At 39.1% G+C, this 25,639-nt stretch overlaps 2 protein-coding genes and 1 long non-coding RNA gene across 5 annotated transcripts in view; 1 reads left to right on the top strand and 2 right to left on the bottom strand.

Moving 5' to 3' along the window:
* The window catches only part of syn3 (synapsin III), a 45,419-nt gene extending 35,988 nt beyond the window's left edge, over positions 1–9,431 (top strand). For 2 of the 3 annotated variants that reach the window (XM_051890795.1, XM_051890796.1), the window contains exons 8-14: positions 1,378–1,520; positions 1,747–1,821; positions 1,894–1,996; positions 3,832–3,960; positions 4,033–4,075; positions 4,180–4,318; positions 4,721–7,808. In XM_051890795.1, coding sequence (XP_051746755.1) covers positions 1,378–1,520; positions 1,747–1,821; positions 1,894–1,996; positions 3,832–3,960; positions 4,033–4,075; positions 4,180–4,318; positions 4,721–4,844 — 756 coding nt within the window. In that variant the 3' untranslated portion in view covers positions 4,845–7,808. Of the gene's footprint in view, positions 1–1,377; positions 1,521–1,746; positions 1,822–1,893; positions 1,997–3,831; positions 3,961–4,032; positions 4,076–4,179; positions 4,319–4,720; positions 7,809–7,954 lie in introns of those variants that run through there. The other variant, XM_051890798.1, reaches the window with a different exon arrangement.
* rerg (RAS-like, estrogen-regulated, growth inhibitor) lies at positions 8,635–25,292 on the bottom strand. Its single transcript, XM_051890807.1, has 5 exons — positions 25,195–25,292; positions 22,819–22,947; positions 15,838–15,894; positions 13,446–13,519; positions 8,635–12,342 (listed from the first exon to the last, which is right to left on the bottom strand). The coding sequence occupies exons 2-5, from the start codon at positions 22,877–22,879 to the stop codon at positions 11,923–11,925; spliced, it is 612 nt and encodes a 203-aa protein (XP_051746767.1). The 5' UTR covers positions 22,880–22,947; positions 25,195–25,292; the 3' UTR covers positions 8,635–11,922.
* Positions 8,635–25,639, bottom strand: part of LOC127510788 (uncharacterized) — a 44,250-nt gene continuing 27,245 nt past the window's right edge. The window contains exon 2 of the long non-coding RNA XR_007929750.1: positions 8,635–8,889. This is a non-coding gene — a long non-coding RNA (uncharacterized LOC127510788). The remainder of the gene's footprint in view (positions 8,890–25,639) is intronic.

A 25,639-nucleotide genomic window follows, 5' to 3' on the forward strand; every position in this document is an offset into this window, starting at 1 on the left:
TATTTATGTAAAATGTGTGATGTGTGTGTGTACTTGTTTTGGCTATACTTGTGAGGACCAAATGTCCTCACTTATATTGTGAAATACTTTCACAACCCAATAGTGAGGAGATTTGACTGGTCCTCACTAGTTTTATCTAGTTTAAGATGTTTTTATTCAAATCTAGTGATGGTCACATGTTTCTGTTCAGGAGTAGGGGTTGGGGTAGGTGATAGAAAATATCATTGATGCAATGTCCTCACTAAGATAGCAAAACAAACCTGCTTGTGTGTGTGTGTGTGTGTATGTGTGCATGTGTGTGTGTGTGTGTGTGTGTATGTGTGCATGTGTGTGTGTGTGTGTGTGTGCTTGTTTTTGTGATTTATGAGGACACAAATGAATATAATGTCATGGGTATTACACTGGTATTACAACGTAAACGTGAAATATGAGGTCATTTCATGAGTCCTCATATTTGAAAAAGCTTTAAAAACATACTAAACAATGTTTTATTAAAAATGTAAAAATGCAGACAGTTTCCTGTGATGGGTAGGTTTAGGGGTAGAGTTAGTGTAGGGGGAGAGAATGTACAGTTTGTACATTATAAAAACCATTACGCCTATGGAGAGTCCTAACTAAGATAGCAAAACAAACCTGTGTGTGTGTGTGTGTGTGTGTGTGTGTGTGTGTGTGTGTGTGTGTGTGTGTGTGTGTGTGTGTGTGTGAGAGAGAGAGAGTGAGTGTGTGGGGGTGGAGGTCAGTCGCTCTCATGATCTCAGATCAGTGTCTCAGAGGTCTGGGTGGAGGGCATGATGGGGTTTTCCACATCACAATCTTCTAGAAGAGTGAAATGACGTTTCACAATCACAGTCTCCATCTCTTAACTCCCCTTTGATTAACAGAAAGTTCAAAAGAGCAGCATTTATTTGCAATAGAATCTTTTGTAACATTATAAATGTCTTTACTGTCACTTTTAATCATTAAAATTTTTTTACCCCAAACTTTTGAATGGTAGTGTAGAATGATTTCTGAAGGATCATTAAAAACACTAATAAATATACATAAGAAAAAACTAACTAATTATCTCACTAATGAACTATTTGCTGACAGTCATTGTGACTCATCATTAGCACAGTCACCGGGGTCACGGGGTCATGTTCATTGTCAGTGATTTCCTGAAGCACAGGAAGTGCCTCCAGAAGTTTATCAGTGAGCTGTGGGTCACGGGTCAGTTTAAAGTAAACCAGAAGTTTTCTAAGTAAACGATAGTAGAATACATTTGTACTCTATTGTCATGTGACGCTCAAGTGAAAAGAAGTGTATCGTTTTAAAACACTGTACTTGCAGGTAATATAGTATGAATGAAATGAAAGGTGCTTATATTTTGTGTTTCGGCAGATAAAGGTGGAAACGGCGAATGATTTCCAGGACATCACCAGTGTGGTGGCGATCGCTAAAACCTACGCCACGGCCGAACCCTTCGTGGACTCCAAGTACGACATTCGCATCCAGAAGATCGGCAGCAACTACAAAGCGTACATGTGAGAACCTGCTGCTGCTCTGGGGTTTGTGGGTAAAAGCAGAGCCGCCAGTGGTGTGGCACTGCACAGATGTGATGTCATGTGACGGAGAGCTGTGTGTGTGTTCATACTTCTTCTTTTTAATGCCTTTTTACCCATCACATATTTTAATAATGTGTTTTCCAGCACAAACATATAAACATTCTGAAATCAAGAATGTTTGAAGCATGAAGTGTGTGTGTTTCAGGAGGACGTCCATCTCTGGAAACTGGAAGGCCAACACGGGTTCAGCCATGCTGGAGCAGATCGCCATGACGGACAGGTGCCACTCAAACACGTCACACTGATCCCAGCAAGTGTTTGACGCTCAGATCATCATGTTCTGTGTCTGTAGGTATCGTGTGTGGGTGGACTCGTGTGCGGAGATGTTCGGCGGTTTGGACATCTGCGCTGTCAAAGCCGTCCACGGAAAAGACGGCAAGGACTATATCATAGAGGTTTGCTCTTTCCCATGATTCTCATTACATCCATGTGGAGATCTGTCGCTGTTCAGGCCTCGAGATGACTGAAAATGACTTAAAATAAGACAGAACAATATTGTTAAAAAAACTTGAGTTGGAGGCTGAGATCAAATGCTCTTACTCCAAACCAGGAGCAAACTAGTGTTCAGACGCTTAAACCAGCAGTAAACTAGTGTTCAGACACTAAAACCAGCAGTAAAGTAGTGTTCAGACGCTTAAACCAGCAGTAAACTAGTGTTCAGACACTAAAACCAGCAGTTAAACCAGCAGTAAACTAGTGTTCAGACACTAAAACCAGCAGTAAACTAGTGTTCAGACGCTTAAACCAGCAGTAAACCAGCAGTAAACTAGTGTTCAGACACTAAAACCAGCAGTTAACTAGTGTTCAGATGCTTAAACCAGCAGTTAACTAGTTTTCAGATGCTTAAACCAGCAGTTAACTAGTATTCAGACGCTTAAACCAGCAGTTAACTAGTGTTCAGACACTAAAACCAGCAGTTAAACCAGCAGTAAACTAGTGTTCAGACACTAAAACCAGCAGTAAACTAGTGTTCAGACGCTTAAACCAGCAGTAAACCAGCAGTAAACTAGTGTTCAGACACTAAAACCAGCAGTTAACTAGTGTTCAGATGCTTAAACCAGCAGTTAACTAGTTTTCAGATGCTTAAACCAGCAGTTAACTAGTATTCAGACGCTTAAACCAGCAGTTAACTAGTATTCAGACGCTTAAACCAGCAGTTAACTAGTGTTCAGACGCTTAAACCTTATATTTTGTGTTTCGGCAGATAAAGGTGGAAACGGCGAATGATTTCCAGGACATCACCAGTGTGGTGGCGATCGCTAAAACCGATCGCTTTCAGACGCTGGTTTAAGCGTCTGAAAATATGTTCAGACGCTTAAACCAGCAGTTAACTAGTGTTCAGACGCTTAAACCAGCAGTTAACTAGTATTCAGACGCTTAAACCAGCAGTTAACTAGTATTCAGACGCTTAAACCAGCAGTTAACTAGTTTTCAGACGCTTAAACCAGCAGTTAACTAGTATTCAGACGCTTAAACCAGCAGTTAACTAGTATTCAGACGCTTAAACCAGCAGTTAACTAGTGTTCAGATGTTTAAAATTTAATTATTCGGATATAAAAGTAATACATATATAATTTTAAAATAATTATTATTAAAAATTATGTTGTTTTATTATTTAGACACTCCTAGTTTCTGTAAATTAAAAAGTTGTCGTTACAGCTGTTGTGTTGCATAATAAGAGTCTCCTGATTGTGTTCATTAACGGCAGCATGACATCATCATCGCTCGATTAGATATGCTTCACTGATGACGTCATGAGCTTCACCCACATTCCTCTGAGTAAATGATTCATTTGAACACTTGAAGTTCCAGAGTTCTCAAACCGGATTATACTTTAAATGCTTTTAAATGAGAATCAAACTTTGAACTGTACTAGAGTTCATCCTGGACACTCATTCTGTCAGTCACGTGAGGATGTTTTACATTTCACACAGTTTTGAATCATTCCTCTCAAAACAGCAGAAGCAACAGGCCATTCAGCGTGACACTAGCGCCTCCCAGTGGACACAGATCAGCACTGCAGCCTTTGTTATAGCTGTGAAAAATAATATTTACTAAAAATGATGTATAATACATTTGTAAACATTTTCATTACTTGAAACAAATTAATAATATATTTATTTATTTTATAATATATTATAAACATTAACTGAAATATAATAAAGTAAAGGCAACATTTCTCATTTTTGTTTAGTTGAACTTGAAGTGTGTGTGTGTGTGTGATGGTCAGGTGATGGACAGCTCGATGCCTCTGATTGGTGAGCACGTGGAGGAGGACCGGCAGCTGATCTGTGATCTGGTCATGAGTAAGATGGCGTTGGCTCTGCTGGGCGTCACCACACCGCAGACGTGCACTAAGGTACCGCACCGCTTTAATCTGACCCTGAGGATGAATCTGTGGAGTTGAACTCATCTGTGTGTGTTTGTGTAGACTCAACCCGGACCGCAGACGACTCAACCGAGACGAGCTCCAGGTGCAGAACACATTCGTACTGAATATAAAACATTATTCCAAACGTTTGACCGATAGTGTATAAAGCGCTGATTTGATGTAGCTGATCATCAGGTGTGTGTGTAGGTGGTCCTCGCTCGTCTCAGTCGGGTCAAGCGTCGCCCCAGCGCGCCCGATCTGCCACTACCTCGCCCAGTCAGGCCTTCCAGCCAGGTCCGATTCCCTCCAGCGGCGCCGGCTCACAGAAACAACCTGCGCAGCTCAAGTAAGACCCTCATCATGTGTGTTTGTGTGCGCTCATTAATGTCTCTCCATGTTCAACAAAAAAGAGGCGCATGAGCTCAGATCGGTGAGACTTACAGTCAGTCAGCTCCAGAAAGAAACACAAACCTGTGCTAACTGAAAGAAAACCAGTTGATGAAAAGATCAAACCCAATATTTGGAAATAATCAGGTATTTCAGCACAAGTTAAACATTTCCCGCATTACAAATCTGTTCACTCGTAAACATCACGTGATTGACAGCGCTCGCATCATCTGCTCTGGTCATCTCAGATCTGTGTTGATGAATGATCCAGAGCCTCCATCCGTTTCCCATCCCAGCATCCCTTATTTCCCCCTCCTGTCATCAGTGATTCTGAACTGGTGTGTGTCGCTGTTTCTTCCAGTAAATCCCAGTCGCTCACCAACACCTTCAGCGAGACGCTGCGTGGAAACGTCACGGACGACGAGGCCAAAGCAGAAACCATCCGCAGCCTCCGCCAGTCCTTCGCCAGCCTGTTCTCCGACTAACACACACACACACACACACACACTCGTGTTGGTCTGACGTCTGGGTGTGTTTGAGAAGTCAAAGTTCATTCGGTTGTGTCGCATCTTTGTTAATCTGCCGTCAGACAAACGTGTGTGTGAACGAAAGCCTTTGATGTTTTGTTTTTAACAGCTGTTTTAAAGACATGATAAACCAGCGGTTCTCCAGCAGGGCGACTTAAAATAACTCCACATGACTTTAGCTTTAAAACAACCGATGAAAACTGACATTGTGTTTCACATTTTTTTCCTTCAACAGCAATCATATTTATTGAAGGACCAGGGTTCTGATGGTCTTGGAAAACTGGGATATTTGAGGGAATTTCAGACATGGAAATTAACTGAAATGTCTTTACGTTTCCATTGCAAGCTTGAAAATATATTATCGAGTAGAAGTTGCTGAAAAGGGGCATTTAACAATTTTAAAAATAAATAGAAGAGTCGTATAAATTCATTATTGAATCCTGAAGAACATTCAGCTTCTTGAATCTTTCATTTTGATATGATTTAAAAAAGTATTTATTTTTATAATTTATTTATTTTTAGTTATGTTGATATATTTGAACACAAGGAGCAAATCCTGTATAATGAGGAGTCAGAGAGTTGAGAGCCGCTGTAATGTTTGATTTGTGTTCAGTGACTCTGTGTGAATCAAATCGGAGTGAATCGTTTCTGCAGATTCACTCTCTCTTCCAGTCTGAGCGTGTCTAAAGCCATCATCAGATCTGATGCAAACGTGTATTGAGCAGCAATATTCCCGTGTAGGAATAGAGCTCCGTCTTCCACCTCCGATCAATCTTCCCTTTATGAACTTGAGTTTCTATCTGTTCTTCTACTATAATCTCTGGCGTCTTCAAAGGACGTCGCGTCTCTGCATGGAAAAATGTGCAGTTTCATTTCATATAAAGCAATGAAAAAAAAGAAAATCCTGGAAATCTTGATTCACTGAAATGAAAAATCACACTAGTGTTTGAAATCAGTTCAATGAGCCGAACACGTCAAATTCTGATATTTATGGAAGCCCAAAAAATCCTGCTTTCGTTTAACCATAATTATGACATAAAAAGATAAAATTATGAATACTAAGTCATATTTATGGGATGAAAAGTCAAAATTATGACATACTAAGTTATAATAATGATATTAAAAATAAAAATGATGACTTAAAATGTTAAATATGACATGACTGAAAGTCATAATTTCGACCTTTTATCTCATAATTATGATGTAGTATGCCATCATTTGATTTTATCTCATAATTTAAAATTTTGATATAGTATGTCATAATTGTGAATTTTAATCTCATGGTTTCAACTTTTTAACTCATATTTATGACTTAGTATGTCATTTTTTTATTTTTATCTCATATTTATGACTTTTTAGCTCAATTTTGACTTTTTATCTCGTAATTTTGACTGTCTTAATATTTATCAAAGCATGATTTTTTTTATTATTATATGGTGGTAAAGGGCTTCCATAGATATAGGTTCAGTTTTCAGTTTATTAATGAACCAGTGAGATTATGTCCATAATTAATATTCAGATTAGTACTGTACAGTATTGTGTTCAAGCTTACGTTTCTGTTCGGTTTGTTGAAAAGGACCAAACTCTTTAAGCGTTCTGTGAAAATTGATTAGCCGTTTTTCTGATGTGCCGTTCGCTTTGTTTTCCCTGAGAATGAATCGCACAGAATAACGTGCAGCGAAGCCATAAACGCTGAGGACTCTCCTGTACAGATTCATGTGTGATTCCTTCCGCTCGTGTCGATCATGTTGAGTTCTGTGGACTGACGTGCCTCCGACAAAATATTACTCAAACGTATTTGAGACTTTGTGATGCTGAAACTTTTTTATGATTCTTTTGAGTCAATTGGACTTTTGATTCATTTCAAACCTCCATGTAAATCTTTGGCTCAGTGTTGTCGTTGTTGTCAGGAACATTTGCATGAATTGTGAAAGATGTTATGTCTGAAGAACTGAAATCAATAATCAGAGCTTACTGTATGAATGAGAGCAGATGAAAATATGAAATCATCATAAGAATCAAACAGCCAAGAGCAGAAGAGGACGTGACTAGAGCAAATCCCTCGAGTTCATTTATATTTCACTCAGTGAATCAATCTGTGGAAGCTCATTTATGACACATAAGAAAAAATCATGCTTTGGTAAATATGACATAAAAAGTCATAATTATAAGAAAAAAAAGTTGAAATGCAATGAAAAAGTAAAAATTATGACATACCAAGTCAAAATTGACAAAAAGTCTAAATTATGACAGTCATAACATACTAAGTCATATTTGTGAGATAAAGTCGAAATTATGAGAAAAAAGTTGAGATTATGACATACTAAGTCATAATTATGTCACAGTTATGAGATACTAAGTAATGAGAAATTATAATTATGAAAAAAAGTAATTATGAAATTATAAAAATTGACATAATTATCACATACAAAGTCATGATTATGAGATAAAGTCGAAATTATGAGATACTGTCATAAGTATGATGTATTAAGTCAGTTATGAAATAAAGTAAAAATTATTACACACTAAGACATAATTGTGAGAAAAAAGTCCAAATTATGACTGTATTCAGTGAATTCTGACTTCGTTCTGTATGTCGTTATTATTAGAATGTCATAATTTCAACATTTTATGTCTTTTACACAGCATGTTTCTTATGTGGCAGAAATGGGCTTCCATAAAAAAAAATCATCTAATATTGATGATGAATCTCTGTCACGTTCTGATGATGTCATGGATCTAAATGAACACAGAACCCTCTCTGATTTACCGCGGTAAATGTGGCATGACGCGCCTGTAGTGTTTGTGTTTCTCTCTGTGTCTTAATGTGTTACAAACTCTTCATTCTGTCTTTGATTTTATTTTTTATAATCTGTCTCTGATGAATGGAAATGCTATTAAAACTATGGTGTTTAATATGAACTGGTGTAATTGTGCTTTAATTGCTCTCTGGGAAATGAAGATGTTTCTTAAAATGGTTTCAGTTTGACAGATTGATTTTGTTTTGTTTATTTTCATCACAACATTTATTATATTTCATTTATTATCATCCTCCACCTCTGTCTCAGAGTAACTCAGTGAGATGATGATGATGATGATGATGATGTGAAGCAGCACGTGATCAGGTGAGTGATGAATCTGTGATTATTCAGATGTCATTATGATCACAATAATGAAGCACATAATGAGCAAACATGAGTTGAGGTTGTTCTCCTCTGAGCCACCAGATAGCAGCAGCGCACAGATGAAGAATAACACGTGACTGACGTCATACAGCGTCACGCTGAAGAAAACGCATGAAGCTTATAGTTGCTATTACAAACAAAATAGATGTTAAACTGTGCTTTTATTTAATACTTTTAAGTTTTTGTGAACTAAATATCAAGATCTTTCATTATAGTGTAGTTTTTCATCACAAAGGTCAAAGGTCTACAGAACGAACATGTTCATCAGAAGCTTCAGGAGATTCACACTTAGATTTTTCGTTCAGACTCACTTCTGATTCAGATCCTTCAAGGTCCTTCAGAGCGTCATTCACAGAAACCTTGCGTCTGATAAGAGCCAGTGTGTGTGTGTGTGTGGTTTTTCTCAGTCACCATAGAGAAATGCAAAGTTGAAGTTGAAAACAAGGAAAGGCCTTGGTCTCCATGGCAACTGCAATGCCTTAGTAAACACAAAGAGAAAGATGAGACGCTGAGAGACGGAGTGTGTGTGTGTGTGTGTGTGTGTGTGATGGATTCTTGCCACATTTCTTCTCATATATTTTTATTATGTTTGTCAATCATCGCATCAGGTCAGATTTTACCCCAACATCAAAATAAAACAAGAAATTATATAGAAAAAATATATATATTCTAAGAATGTTTTGCTAACGTTACCATTAAGTTATGAAAACGTTATTTCTGAATGTTTTTTTTAATATTTTAAAACGTTGTTTCTTGGTTATGTGAACGTTAAGGGAACATTCCATTGTATCATTCTTCAAACATTGTGGGAACGTTACCTTTGAATGTTCTCTGAACGTTCTGAAACATTTAAAAAACGTCCAACTGAAACATTTTCAGCATAAATAATGTTTTTGTGTTTTGAGAACATTAAACCAGATAACTTTGAATGTTCTGTTAATGTTCCTTGAACGTTTGTTCAGAACGTTGAGAGAACCTTGCCACAACGTTCAGTCTGATCAGTCCCATCATCAGTCAAGTACATACTTTAAGTATTTATGATTTGAATCGAAATGACTCAGTGAATCTTTAACTCGTCTTCCTGTTCGCTGATCCTCCATTTCCTGTCCGAGAGCTTCATTTCTATTGGATTTTTGCTGCTTGAGTCTCTTGTAATGGAGACTTATAATGTCATCGACTGAAGAATGTTTTTCTCCTTCAGGACATCTCCTCAGTGTTCCAGCACAAACATCTGAACGTTCTTCAAACACTGAGGAAGAACATCATAAAGTCCGAAAGCCTCGTGATGTGTGAAGCGTCTCACGGCGCAGGAAACACACTTTATTTCATGCAGACAGAATTAAAGCTGGTTTCCTGCTGACTGTGTGTGTTAATGAAACCGCCGTCGTCTGAGGAAAGGTCAGTGTGTGTGTGTGTGTGTGTGTGTGTGTGTGAATCCTTCAGGAGGATTTCGCTCGGGGCTCTGAGATGAAACACCCGCTGAGACGCTGATCATCCTGATCCACATGTTCTTCCTCAGTGTTTCTGTTTGTTTTCAGCACAAACATCTAAACATTCTTAAATCAAGAAACATTTACTGGAGAAGAGAAATTACTTAAAAATGAGTTTGTGCTTAAAACAAGAACAAATATCTGCCAATGAAATAATCACAGATCAGTGTGTTCTCCAGGTGAAAGCGTCTCTGATCTTCTGCTCTGTCGATGTGGTTTCGGGTTCGAGTTTTCCAGCTGTTTTCTGCTCCAGCAGGTGAACATGTTTGATCTGCTGCTCTTCTGTAAGTCGCTTTGGACTGCAGCGTCTGCTAAATGAATGAATGTGAGTGTGTGCAGATGTCCGTGCGGTCAGTGCTGGTCAGTGCTGGTCAGTGTGACACTATAAGATCTGAAGAGGAGAGCGCCAGTGTTTCGGGCGTCAGCTGAGAGCGGCTGGATTCAGACGACGAGTTTGTGGTGTTTCTATTCTCAGACAGACCGTTGTGTAATTATCCTCTATATGAACACGACACACCCAACACACACACACACACACACACACACACCCAACACACACACACACACACACACTCTCACAGACACACAGGATTTTCTTAAGCGTGGCGTTTACACACATCTACTCATGGTTCTGTTGGATCAGAGAATCTGTACAGAATATGATCAGGTGTGTGTGTGTGTGTGTGTGTGTGTGTGTGTGTGTGTGTGTTCTGAACTCATCAATACAGTCATTAAGGCAGAATTCTACAGTCAGGAGCAGAAGAAGAAAAACTGTGGATGTAATCTATCCTGGAGAAATGTGTCTGTTCAGGCCGTTGATCCCAGATACCATCACACACACATTCCATGATCCAGCGTCGGCGTTTGATGATTATGAATGCTGATACTGATGGCTCAAACATCTCAGTACAGTCAACACGATCTGAGGCGCTGATATCAGTGACGACGTTTCACAGAATCCTTCAGTTCAGCCATAAGAACAAATAAACAGCCGGAGGCTCGTGGAAAACATCCAGAGAAAACACACGGAGAACTCAGAAACACGAGGCACTGATGTGTCTGTTCACATCCCAGAGTCTCTGCTCCGCAAAACACCGGCTTCCTCCTCAGCGACAAACATCTAAATATTCGTAAATCAAGATACATTTACCAAAAAAACTGATCAAAATGAAGGAGTTTGTGCTTAAAACAAGAACCTGCCAGTGTCGGAAAACACACTGAATTTAAAGGGAAAACCAGATCATTTGGGAACTCGTTACAGTACGGTTCCATTAATTAACAATGAGCAAAACATCTGTATCAGCATTTATTGATCTTTGTTAATGTTAGTTAACTTAGTTCATGTCAGCTATTAAACAATATTAATAGATATCAGACAACTTTTGATTTTAATAATCCATCAGTAAATGTTGAAATTATTATTAACTAAGATTATATAGAAGCTCGTTTTCACCATATAAGGGAAAAAATCATATTTTATTGTTATAATTTCAAGTTTTTCACTTTTTAGATGAAATTATTAGATGAAAAATTGAAATTATGACTTAAAAATTCTAAATTATGACAAAAAGTTAAATTTGACATTATGTCGTAATTTTAGCTTAAAAAGTCATACTTATGCCATTAAAAATTCGAAATTATGACATTTTGATACTAAGTCGAAATTTTGGCTTAAAAAATTGAAATTATGCCGTTAAAAAGCAGAGATGACATTCAGAGTCATAATTATGAGAGGAAAAAGTGAAAATTATGACTAAAAAAGAAATAATTATGACATAAATTGAAATTATGACAGTTGAAATTTTGGCTCAAAAAGTGTCAGCTATTAAATAATATTAATATCAGACAACTTTTGATTTTTATAATGTATTAGTAAATGTTTAAATAAACATTAACTAAGATTATATAGAAGATTATATAGAAGCCCATTTTCACCATATAAGGAAAAAAATCACACTTTTGTAAATCGTCATATTTTGACTTTTTGATCTCATACTTAAGATTTATTTTGTTATAATTTTGACTTTTTATGACAATTTCAAGTTATGACTTAGTATGTCATAATTTCATATGAGCTCTGGTCCATTTAATAATATTAACATTTACAACTTAAAATGAACATGAACTAATATTAATAAATGCTGTAGGTGTATTTTTATCGTTTGTTAAAGATTCGAGATTCATGTTCAGTTTGATTGATTCACTTGATTCATTCAAGCTCAGTTTAACTAATGAATCACTGTAGGTGTTATTTCTCTGACTCTGTTGTCAGAGATGAGTTCAAGTTTTAAGCAGTAAATGTCTCTTGATTTAAGAATGTTTAGACATTGAGGACGAAGCTGATGTTTTGCAGCTGGTGTTTTAGCTGCTGATCTTGGTCAGCATCTTGTTGATGGCCTGTTTGACGTGTGTGGTGGAGCTGCGGCGGCGGGTCTTGCCCTGAACGGCTCGTCTGCGGCGGATCTCCCTGCAGAGCTCGTGAAACGCCTCGGCCACGCCGCCGCCCGTGCCCACCTGATCCGTGCACGCCGAGCACTCGTAGAAGGCGCAGGCCATGTCGGCCGCCAGACGCTCGCCCTCCTCCGTGGCCACCTGCCGGCCGTGCTCCAGATCCGCCTTGTTTCCCAGCAGCACCAGCGGCACGTGTTTGGGCCGCTTGACCTCATCCAGGAGGCCCTTCAGGGGAGCCACGTCCTCGAAGCTCCCGCGGTCTGTGATGTCGTAGACCAGGATGAAGCCGTCGCCCCAGCGCATGTGACCCTCCTTCTGCAGGACGTCCTCCTGAGGAACACAAACATGGTCAAGTGACCGGCGGGTGTGGCCGACAACTATAGTGCCAACCATGAAGATATAGTTTAAAAAATCCCTCGTAATGTAAAAGATTAGCAGGAAAAACTCATGCTTGATAAATCATAACAATGACATACTAATTCATAATTATGAGACAAGTCTAAATTATGGCATACTACATCATCATTTAAAAATGAAAAGTACAAATTACGACTAAAATGTAATAATTATGACACAAAAAGTTGAAATTATTATGGTATGATACTAAGTCAAAATGTTGGCTTAAAAAGTTGAAATTATGCCACAAAAATTCAAAATTATGCCATAAAAAATGTTGAAATGATGACATTCTATGTCACAATTGACATAAAAAGAAAATTATGACTAAAAAAATTATGACGAAAAGTTTAAATTATGATCCTAAGTAGAAATTTTGGCTTAAAAAGTCATAATTATTCCATTAAAAATGTTGGAATTATAACATCTTAAGTCATAATTATGAGATGAAAAGTTTCAAAATTCAAAATTATGACAATTATACTATTCAAATCATTAAAAAGTCATAATTATGCCATTAAAAGTTGAAATTATGAAACTATAATTATGGCATACTAAGTAATAATTAGATAAAAAAGTTATGAGATAAAATTTGTAATAATTATATAAATTATTACATAAATTTGACATTAAAAATTATGACTTAAAAAAGGCATAATTATGACATAAAAAGTTGAAATTATGACACGACACTAAATTGAAATTTTGGCTTAAAAAAATGAAATTATGCCGTTAAAAACCCGAAATTATGACTTAAAAGTCATAATTATAACATTAAAAAGTCGAAATTTTGACATTAAAAATTTTGACTTATCTCATAATTTCAACTTTTGATCTTTATGATTTTTTTCTTATGTGGCATAAACAGGCTTCCATATGATGTAGATGAAATGTTGCTCTCCATTAATTTATTAATGTTTTATTGATCAAATGTGACTGAGTAGATTTACTATATCGATAAATGTGTTGATCAGTATCCACCGCTGATGATGTGTGTGTGTGTGTGTGTGTGTGTGTGTGTGTGTGTGTGACGGCACCTGTCCGGCTGTGTCCAGAATCTCCATGCTGACCGTCTCGTCGTCAATAACGGCCTGATGGCGGTAGGTGGACTCTGAGAGACAGACACAGGTGTGTTAGAAGAAGATCTGTGTAAACACACACTGAGGTGAGCGAGAGCAGGTCTGTGCTGATGGAGATCACAGACTCCTGCAGATTTACAGCGAAGCTCAGAGTTCACATTACACATGTTTCTACACATGCAGTGTTTATTAGAAATGATTTATCATTATTGTGTTAAATTCGTGTCTCATAATCTTGAATCATAATATCTTCTCCTCCCTCTTGCAGCATCTCTTTTCTGATGATGAGGGCGGGGCAACCTGTCACTCACATGAGATCCACCAATAGCAAACCACAACCATCCAATCAATTCCCCACAGACAAAATCAAGCCCCGCCCTACATTTGTTCTTATTCCAGAAGCGTTTCACTCGGATATACGACACAATAGAGAAGAAAAGACCAGCTCAACTTCCCTTTCATGATGACTTTAATTTTAACCCGACTGTTATATGGTTGATTAGAATCTATCGGGCTGAACTCGATTCCAAACAGAATTCCGAGGCGTTCAGAATCACTCCAGGGAATCGATTCCTCTGAAGGTTCAAATGCGGAGTCAATTCCAAAATTTCTGGAATTTCTGGAACTGGAGCATATTATGCTTTGACCCAGGTGCATTGTGGGACATAAACTGGCTCTGTATTTGACTATACATCACCGCTTCCATTTCTGGCTGCTGCTAAAGTTGCCAGGACACGATCGCATGCTAAACCCGTCACACACACACTCGCTGTGACTGCGCACCATCTGTGTGTGTGTGTGTGTGTGTGTGTGTGTGTGTGTGTGGATTGACGTCCTGGACAGAGACTCGGCAGTGAATGAAAGTGTTTATGAATGTTTCTCCAGCACGTCGAGTCCAAATGTCTGCTGACTCTCAGCCAGAGTTTAATTCACTCACGAATGCTTGAATGTCATTTGGCCTTCTTGATGTGAACACAAAGAATTCAAACCCTCAATCATTTAAAGTGCCCTTTTAAGCTATTTTAAAGTCTCCTAATGTTGTTTTGAGTCTTCTACAACAGGTTCACATTCATACAAGGTCAAAAACACACATTTTCTCATAATATCCACTGCAGCATCAGCTCTTTTCTCTCAGTGTCTGAAACGGTTCGTTCAAAGATTCAGTCTCTCTAAACCTCGCCTTTCTGAGAGCTGCTCTGCTCTGATTGGTTAGAATCCAAATGCTCATTATCATATCTGAATCTCAGCTCTTGATTCACAGTGATACGAACAGTAACGATGGCGTCGGTTTTACCGTATCAATCTGTTTTCTTGCTTTGGCAGCAAAAAACAGCATCTTCTCGACATGAACGACACGAACCAAACTCTTCCAGTCTCAGATAAACTACAGTGATTGAGGGCGGGGCAAAGAGACGCTGTTCAGCCAATGAAGATCATACATTAATCCTTTATACCTGAAAACAGCTCGATTTCTATTAAACTCTAGTAAACTCTGGTTTTATCTGAGGACACAAAAGAATCTGTTCTTTATTCGTTAGGCGTCTCTGGTGGTGAATTCAATTAGGTTTGATGGGTAAGAATGCGCAGATGAATGGCGAGTGTGTTTATAAAACAGACCTTTTCATCCATTTATATTCTATATTCACTCACATGACCTTCTCCGCCTCATTATTTCACTCACTTCAAAGACGCTTATTGTGACTCCTAAAGTCTGTCCTGAGTTTGCAGAGGTCAGAGGTCAACCGTGATGAGGTCATGAACATGAACGTCAAAGAGCAGAGCAACACACTGCAAAAAACTGATGTTCTTCCTCAGTGTTTCTGTCTTGTTTTCCAGCACAAATATGTAAACATTCTTAAATCAAGAAACATTTACTGGAGAAGAAAAATGACTGAAGATATTTGTGCTTAAAACAAGAACAAATATCTGCCAGTGGAGTCAGAGAAATAATCTTGTTTTTCCTTTGAATTAAGATTATTTTTCTGACCCCATTTGTTCTTGTTTCAAGCACAAATTCGCTTAATATTGATACATATATTCATTAAATGTAATTTAATTGATTTAAGAATGTTTAGATATTTGTAAAGGAAAACAAGATATCAAGCAACCAATCACAGTTTGCATCATCATGTGACACGACATGCCTCGTAATCTTGAATCAGAATATCTCTTCTCTTCTCTGATGACCTGTCACTCACATGAGATCCACCAATAGCAAACCACAACCATCCAATCAATTCCACACAGACAAAATCAAGCCCCGCCCTACATTTGTTCTTGTTTGCGAGGCCGTTTCACTCGGATATACGACACAATAGAGAAGAAAAGACTGTAATTGTGTGTTTCTCACCGAGCGTAGGGTCGTACTCCCAGATGAAACGCTTCGTCAGGAACCGAACCACCAGAGCTGCAGACAGAGAGAGAGAGATAAACCATGAATAGAAAACACAAAACACATCACAAGTACTTAATTAAAGATCAGATAACTTTGAACGAACGTTCTATTAACGTTACTGCAATAACGTTTATAACATTGAGAGAACCTTGCCAGAACGTTCCCTGTTAGCTGGGCGATCTGATCGAATCACTTCTGCAAAAAAGCAACTACATATTTTCCAGTTTAGCTTAGAAAGGTGAATTACTTGTATAAAAATAATTCTTAATATCTTCAGTCATTTTGCTTCTTGATTTAAGAATGTTTAGATATTTGTGCTGGAAAACAAGACAGAAACACAATCATGACGCAGATGTGTCGAGTGAATCCGGTGTCTGGAGGAGAGGATCACGCATGTCTGATATAATGAGTGTGTGTGGGAGCGGGTGACCTCCTTCAGGTCCTCTCGCTGCCGTCTGACAGAACAGAAATAGCGGCGGCGCAGCGTCCCACAGAGACGGCGGTGAATTCTCTCTGCGGCGTTTTCAAAATGGAAATAAAGGCGTGAGTGTGAATCCACTTCCTCTGGAGTCTTACGTAAAGCTTCTCAGATTTCATCTGGTTCCACTTAAAGCGCCTGGTGTTCAGAAACACCTTCCACTGCTTCATATTTGACTCCTGATGAAACATCTGCTGACAGCTGGAGCGCTGTGATGATTAATGACTGCAGGAGAACCAACACAACCCTGTGTGTGTGTGTGTGTGTGTGTGTGTGTGTTCTTCCTCAGTATTTTTGTCTTGTTTTCCAGTATGTTCTGTACTGTAAATCAGGTGAATGATATATGAACAACACTAGTGTAGTGAATGTATTAAATGTGTAGTTTTACAGCATCTCCAGCCCAGGATTCAGCTGGTGTTCGTCTCTGATCACGTGTGTGTGTCGAGGGAGACGAGGGCCGCTCCGCACCGCCTGTGCCGTTTATCATCCCACTCCATTAACTTCCTGTCCAGCACAACAATGAGCAACGACACACGGCATCTGAGCCGCTCTGGCCAGCAACAGTCTGTCTGTCTGTGTGTGTTTCAGGTCTGATCCCGCGGGTCGTAACAGGAAGAGAGACGCCGCAGTAACGCAGCTGTGCTGTTTGTCTTGTGTTCAGTGAGCTTGACTGTGTGTGAATTAGATTCCAGTGTTTCTGTCTCAAATATCTAAACATTCTTCAATCAAGATACATTTACTGGAGAAGCAAAATGGCTTCAGGACCTATTATGCTCTTTTACTAACCCTTGATGTTGTTTTTGGGCTCTACTAGATTGAATGTTGATTATTTTCCTCATATTCTCCATTGTTCAGCTCCTCTCTTCCCAGTCTGTCAGTAACGCTCTGTTTAGTTCCTGTCTCTATGAAGCCCCTCCTTCTGAAAACCACAATGTGCTCTGATTGGTTGGCTGGAGCAGTGTGTTGTGATTGGTGTTTGGGAAATGTCCCGCCCCTTACCATAACTGCCAGTTTCAACACACTACTAACTAACTCAACCAGGCCCCGCCCCTTTATTCTGCATATGAATTATTTAAATGAGGAATATTGTGAATAAAACTCAAGACAACAATAGAGGCGTTTTTCACTTGCACTTTGTGCTTTGGAACTTTGGAATGAACTTTTAGCAGATGTCCATGTTTCGGTCCAGTGATGTTGATGACATCATCTCACCCTCAGGGGCGTGGCTTTAGAAGGAGAACGCCCCTCATCCTAAAAACAGCTACAAGTATCAGGTTAGTCATATTTCTGGACTCTTTCAGCGTGTGTCTTTGAGTCATACAGATTCTCCTGTACAATGTGGTTTTGTTTATCATCCTAAAATATTCATACTTTCTTTGTAGGACACAGAAGAATGAAAACTGACAGATCTGAACGCCTGTTAACCTTCAGTAAAGCAGTCACAGTTATGAATCATCTTCTCAAATCCCATTCAGAGCATTTTTGCATCAGGTATGCAGGAATAGAGCAGATATTCTGACTCATGAAGATCATTGGCAGATATTTGTTCTTGTTTTAAGCACAAACTCACAGTAAACAAGTCTTAACATCTTCAGTCATTTCTCTTCTCCAGTAAATGTATCTTGATTTAAGAATGTTTAGATATTTGTGCTGGAAAACAAGACAGAAACACTGAGGAAGAACATCACTCTTTCTGGAAAATATTGTCACTGATAAATAATTCATAATAAGAGCAGGAGCGTGAATCAAGAGAGTAGTCGTCATGTTCTCGTGTCTGTCATCATCATCATCATCATCATCATCAGTGGATTGATTTGGTGATGATGACGGATGGAGATGATCTGGATGATCGTTTATACACTTTCCACTGAATGCAGCTGGATAGAATCAGTTATTCTCTCACAGTTTCACACGAAACACAGAACGGAAGGACTGCATCAATCCCAGCATGCCCAATAAAGAGATCAATTAGAGCCGGGGGTCTGAACACAGACGGATGTGTCTCTGTGATCGATCAGTGCTGTTAACCGTCAATTAAAGCCACAAATCACAGAAACGTGTTTCCTCCGGTGCGGACGGCAGATATGGAGGATGACAGATTCAAATTCAGCGAGTCTGAATCATAATATTTACGGCGACATCTGTGTTCCTAATGCTCTGTTTGTCCGAGCGTCTGTTCAGAGCGTAAACAGATTTCCCCAGTCACTTCCTCTCGCTGAAGGTCACCAGCCTCTGTGTCCCGCAGAAACGTTCCCAGAAGCCCTTTCACTGGCAGACGCTCTCCGGCGCACGTTCATGCTCCGTTTTATACACACGCCGTCATATCTGCCTGTATTTGATGTGTTTAATTAGCAGCTGCTGTTTCATAATCTACATCATTCAGCCAGAGCAAAATTGCCTCCGTTTGCCCTCGACTCTCATTCACGAAATAATTATACACCATCAACACCATCATGGTCCATTTTAACTGCCCACATACAGCTCCTCTGGACAGTAATTATGGCCGTTTCAACTGTTTCTGCCATTCAATATTGACTAAAGCACTGAAATATAATCATGCAACAGTTCCACAAAAGTGATCTGAGAAGTGATAAGTTTCTTCCTTAGTATTTGTGTCTTAATTTTTCAGTAAACAAGAAGTCATTTTGCTTCTCCAGTAAATGTATCTTGAATTAAGAATGTTTAGATGTTTGTGCTGGAAAACACACAGAAACACTGAGGAAGAACATCATTTTTTGCAGTGAAACGCGACTACTAATTACGACTTCAATGGCATGTGAAGGCACTACAGTCTGCATTGCTTCAATATAGATTCATTTGATCTCGCAGAGTCTCGTTATGCAGATATCAGAGCCTAATCGAATTAATTAGTGTCATTAAGGCAACGAGCTGCTGAAAGAAGCACACGCGTGTGACGGTCGTGTGTTTAAATGAAACTAAACTGGCCGTGATTCTGTTAAATCACTGTCAATCTGACCTAAACCTGAAGAAAGCACAGATGCACAAACGATCTGATTAAACACTCGTTTACGCAGCAGCAGCTCATCCGTCTCTCAGCCCTTTACAAACACCAGCACAATAGCAGAAGAATGGAGCACATTCACATGAAGATCCCTAAGTAGGGCGCTTCAGCAGCTCCAGTTTCACACGCTATAGTGTAAAAGACACGGCTCGCAAACGTCAGAGCGCTCGCAGCGGTCCTGCTTTCCCACACACACCTCGAGATCATGATCTTCAGCGAACCGCACAATAGAGTCGCCATCACGTGTGTGTTTGATCAGCTCAGACCCCACTAACTTCTGTCTGTCAAAGGTTTTAACAGGGAACGTTCTCAGAACCTTCTGCCAAAGTTCTCTCAAAGTTATGAACAATAATTCTAATATTTGTAGGGGATAGAATATACAGTTTGTACAGTAAAATAATCATTACATTTATGGAAAGTATGAAAATATGAAAACCCAATATGTGTGTGTGTGTGTGTGTGTGAGAGAGAGAGAGAGTGAGTGTGTGTGTGTGTGTGTGTGTGAGAGAGAGAGTGAGTGTGTGTAGCTCATTGAATCACATATTCAACACACGTAACAGGCTCTAGTGAACATCTACGGCCCATTTAGAGAACATATTTTTTATTTTAGGATAAAGCCTAAGTAAGTGTTCTCAACAGACGTCTTATTAGTGTTGTGAGCGCACTAATGGATGTGTGGGTGTGGATGACTCACATCACCTGAACACGACAGAAAACGCTCGTAAACAAACACTCGGTGTGCGTGGGCTGCATGTATTTATTGTATTTCTATTTCCTTTCAGAGGTGAGCAGCGCTGACGTCCTGTTCCATTAGAGACAAACGCTGAGGATAATACGCACTTTATAAATCTGTAAAGCGAGCGTTGGACACACGCAATGCTCTATAAATACCCAGCATCCTCTCACTCTGGACACAACACAGCTCAAGCTGACCGAGAACCGCCCACTCAGACAGAAAGAGTTTGATTGACACGTGAAGCGATCAATCAGAGTTTGTTTGGTTTTTATGCAGCATTCAGACTACAACACTGCAAAACATGAGGATCCTTTTTGAGGGAACTTGCGCCACGTCAATGATGACGCTTCGGGGAATGGTCATTGGGGAACTGGTCATTATTCATGGGGATCAGTTCATGAATGAAGGTCTCTCAGCTGAGGTCACTGAGACCATTCTCAATTCTAGAGCTTTTCTAGAATTCTAGAGAGTTTTCACTTTATGGTGCAGAGAACGTAAACTGGACCCAGTGCTGGAGTTCCTTCAAGACTGTTTCTCTGCTGGTCTTACCCCATCCACACTTAAGGTCTATGTGGCGGCCATAGGTGCCTTCCACACACAGTTAGTTGGTGGATCTCCGGGAAGCACCAATTGATAGCTTGTTTCCTTCGTGGCACTCGAAGACTGATGCCTACGGCTCAAGCCAGGGTTCCAGCTTGGGACCTGGCAGAGGTATTGAAAGGGTTGTCCCTGGCACCCTTTGAACCTTTGGATGCTGCCCCCATCAGGTTCATCACCCTTAAGATGGCATTTCTGCTTGCTATTACCTCTCTTAAAAGAGTCGGAGATCTGCAGGCCCTTTCGGTCACCTCCTCTTGCCTGGAGTTTGCTCCAGGCAGAGTTAAAGCTATTTTGAAGGTGTTCACCAAAGCATCATCATCGATGCAGTGCCTCGTTCCCTTCTCTGAGACGTTCTTCCTCAGTGTTTTAGTCTCATTTTCCAGCACAAATATCTAAACATTCTTAAATCAAGATATATTTACTGGAGAAGAATTACACACACACTCTCTCTCTCTCTCTGACACACACACACACACACACGCACACTCACACACAAATCTTACACACACACTGACACACACACACACACACACACACACACACACATGCGCACACTCACACACAAATCTTACACTCACACACACACTCTCTCTCTCTCTCTGACACACACACACACACACACGCACACTCACACACAAATCTTACACACACACTGACACACACACACACACACACATGCGCACACTCACACACAAATTTTACACTCACACACACACACTCTCTCTCTCTCACACACACACACACTCACACACACACACTCTCTCTCTCTCTCTCACACACACACACACACTCAGCAGGTTTGGCTTCAGTCTGTGACTCATGAGTGTCATTATTCTGGTCATTATCTGAACAGCAGCTCTTCAGTATGTAGATTCACCTACTCATACATCACACACTTGAAAAAAATATATCTTGTTTTAAGGATGTTTAAATAATTGTATTGGAAACTAAACAAATAATAGAGTAAGAACGTCATTTTCAGTGTAGGTCACATTTATTAAATCAGAACCTGAAGCTCCGCGGGTTCATCACACGTGTTATCTTTAGCGTGTCCTCACGTCAAAGAACACTGCTGAAAATGTCATCTCCCATCACTAATTTCACTGCCACTCAGACGTTCAATTTCCTGCGCGAGATGTCAGCCGCTGACGTGAATAACAGCATAATGGATTCGTTTTGAAATGCTTCGCTCTGCTTTTGTCTCTGTGTGACGTTCATGAACAGAGTATGTGAGTGAGTGTGTGTGTGTGTGTAAGTGAGTGTATGAGTGTTTGTGAGTGAGTGTATGTGTGTTTGTGAGTGTGTGTGTGTGTGTGTGTGTGTGTGTGTGAGTGAGTGTGTGTGTGTGTCAGTCTCCTGATATGTATGAAGTCTCTTCTGGTGGTCTGCTGGTTCAGTGTGAATCGCTCCTCAGCAGCTTCTTCATCACGTCTTCAGGACAGATTAACCAGCGTAACACAAACAATCACATTTTTTCCGAGCTCTTCAGCCCATAAAGACTCGGACTGACCTGAACTGCACTCGCAGTTAATGCAGAAATGTGAATGATGCTCGCGGTAATTCATTTCAGATAAAACCGCCCTAAAATGGTGCTTAAAGTAACACAGTCAGACCCAAAAAAGCTAATAATAATGCAGACTCTCATTCCAACACAGTCCAGCACTGCAAAAAATGTTCTTCCTCAGTATTTCTGTCTTGTTTTCCAGCACAAATATCTCAATGTTACTGGAGAGGCAAAATGACTGAAGATATTTGAAGCTCACTGATTGGCTAACGAACTGGATACGGTTGCCATGGCACCTGCCAAACCATTCATACTGTACAGGTATGAGTGTGTGAGACACAAACACACACTTCTGTTCACAGTAATGTTAAACTCACTCCTCTGTTTCAGCACACAGGGTTCTGACTCTAATCCGTCTCGTTTATGACCCTCGATTCTCTGGTTTTATGTTTCAGCCGAACGTCTTCAGATGAGTCAGCAGTTCTCGTCCAGTACGAACACAGAGATCAGATCATGTGATCAGACGACAGCAGGAGATATCTTCAGGTCGTGCAGATCATACCATATTCGTTCATTTATCAGTTTCTGACTCTCACCTGACTTCCCCACTCCTGCTCTGCCGAACACGGCCAGCTTCACCTCTGGACTCTTCGCCATGACAACACAAGCAGAACCAGCCAATCACAGAGCCGATAGAGTCACCGTGGCGACGCCGTCATCTCCACCTGAAACAGACGTAAAACGGCAGATCTTCAGTATAAACAATCCGTTTAATCCAGGATCATTCACCAGAACTAAACATTCAGTCTCACACACAGAAATGTGTTCATTTTATCTGTGTGTGGCTGTTTATGAGCGTTTGACACACGATGAACACATTCATACAACAACACTGATAAAATGACGTTCTTCCTCCGTGTTTCTGTCTTGTTTTCCAGCACAAATATCTAAACATTCTTAAATGAAGATACATTTACTGGAGAAGCAGATTGACTGAAGATATTAACAAAAATTTATCAAAATGAAGTGAGTTTGTGCTTAAAACAAGAACAAATATCTGCCAAAATAAACTTTTTTTCCTTCTGAATTAAGTGTATTTCTCTGACTCCACTGGCAGATATTTGTTCTTGTTTTAAGCACAAACTCACTTCATTTTGATAAATTTTTGTTAATATCTTCAGTCATTTCTCTCCCAGTAAATGATCTTGATGTAAGAATGTTTAGATATTTGTGCTGGAAAACAAACAGAAACACTGAGGAAGAACGTGACGTGAACAAAGTGAAGATCACGGGTTTGATTCCTAGATGATATCAAGATCACATGACTGAAAAACGTTTGTCAAGCGTCTCTGAATCAGCGAGTGTCCGTCAGTCTTTCTGTGGTTGATCTCAAACGTCCTGCTGTTTAAAATTCATAAACTAAACGCTTCAAACGTCACAGTCTGTGTGTGTCTCAAATTATAGTAACAACCCAGATAACAGGGAACGTTCTCTCAACGTTATGAAATAACGTTCTTCCAGTAACGTTCGTTCAAAATTATCTGGTCTTTAATAATGTTCTCAAAACGTTAGCACAAAAACATCATTCATGGAATGTTTTTTCGGAAACATTTTGGTTGGATGTTCGTCTAACGTTTTTTAAACGTTTCTACTTGTTTCAGAACGTTCAGAAGTAACGTTCCCATAATGTTTGAAGAATGATACAATGGAATGTTCTCATAACCAAGAAACAACGTTTTTGAAACATTTAAAAACTGGACTTAACTGGAACGTTAGTAACGTTCGCTGATGTTGTGCACAGGGTTATTATCCTTAATGAAAACTATTAAAACATTTTTTGTTCATTTAAATAAAGCTGAAATATAAATATTACAAGAAAAATTAAACTTATTTTATTTCAGCTTCCAAGGAAACATTTCTCAATTTCATTTAGTTTAACTTGAAGTTCTAAAATAACTAAACTGAAATAAAAATGAATAAAAACTATATATACATATATTTTCACTGCAAAAAAAATGCTTTTCTTATTTAGTATTTTTGTCTTGTTTCCAGTCCAAATATCTAAAAATTCTTAAATCCAGATGCTTTTACTAGATAAGTAAAATTACATTAGACATTTTTTCTAGTTTTCTGGGGGGAAAAAATCAAAATGAATGAGTTTTTTTCTTGAAACAAGCAAAATTATCTGCCAATGGGGAAAGAAAAATAATCTTATTTCTGCTTGAAATCTTGTTTCTTGTTTCTGTCCCAAACACAAACAAGGTTGTTTGTTTTACCCCATTGGCAGATAATTTTGCTTATTTTAAGAAAAAAACAAAAACAAAAACACTTCACTTTGATTTTTTTTTCATCAAAAAAATATTGAATATTTGGACGGAAAACAAGAAAAAAAACAAAACAAGAAAAGCATTTTTTGCAGTGTTTGAATAACACACACACACACACACACACACACATCTTGAAGTACTAAAATAACTAAAACTTAAATAAAAATTAAATAATGAAATTAAATAAATAATAAAAACAACATAAACATAATGAAAACTGAAAGAATAAAAATAAAAGATAATTTAAAATATTTATAAAAACTACAATAGTATGCTTTATGAATAATAACACGAGCATCTCTAACAGAATCATGGGTTGGTCAGAACTCAGACTCTCCGGACAGATTCATTAGATTCACTGTTCAAAAGCTTTTAATGTGATAAAAAATACCAATGACACTCAAACTTCAGCTCTTTCTCCATCACACACACACACACACATTCATCACAATCATCAACGCACCTCATAAAGCTCAGATCATCAGATATAATCATAACCTTCCATCATAATGCTGCTCATGCTGATAATATGACATGACTGTTTTATTTTAATAATAATAAATGGTGATGCTGTCTTCAGGCTGCTGCTTGTTCTACATTGTTTTTAAACTTGCTGTAATGTGAGAAGAGAAAGTGTGTACTCACCGTGAGAAACACTCGAGTCCGGTCCGATCAGATGATGTGGATGTGTGTGAGAGCTCAGACATTCACTGAGAGAGAGAGTGTGTGTGTGTGTGTGTGTGTGTGTGTGTGTGTGACTGATGGATCCGCCCACAGACCCGCATCACACACCAGCGCAGATCAACAGCGACACCTGCTGGACGACACTCACATACACAGAAGGCCCGTTTATACAGTACACAAATTGTTACGTGTTGTATAAAGTTTCACCTGGAAAAAATGTACATAACTATATTTATATATCCTTTTTCTACACACCATTAAGGTCCAGTTTGAAACCCCCTGTCATGATCCTGTAAAAGTGGTTTTGTGGTGTTTTTCTTCTACTCACTGTTTGCGTTCATTGTATGTAAAAGAGTATCGTGAACATTGTGCTTTTGTGCTTCACAGAAAGTCTTACGGGTTTGGA

The sequence above is a fragment of the Ctenopharyngodon idella genome, chromosome 4, assembly GCF_019924925.1.
Source record: "Ctenopharyngodon idella isolate HZGC_01 chromosome 4, HZGC01, whole genome shotgun sequence".
NCBI lineage: Eukaryota > Metazoa > Chordata > Actinopteri > Cypriniformes > Xenocyprididae > Ctenopharyngodon > Ctenopharyngodon idella.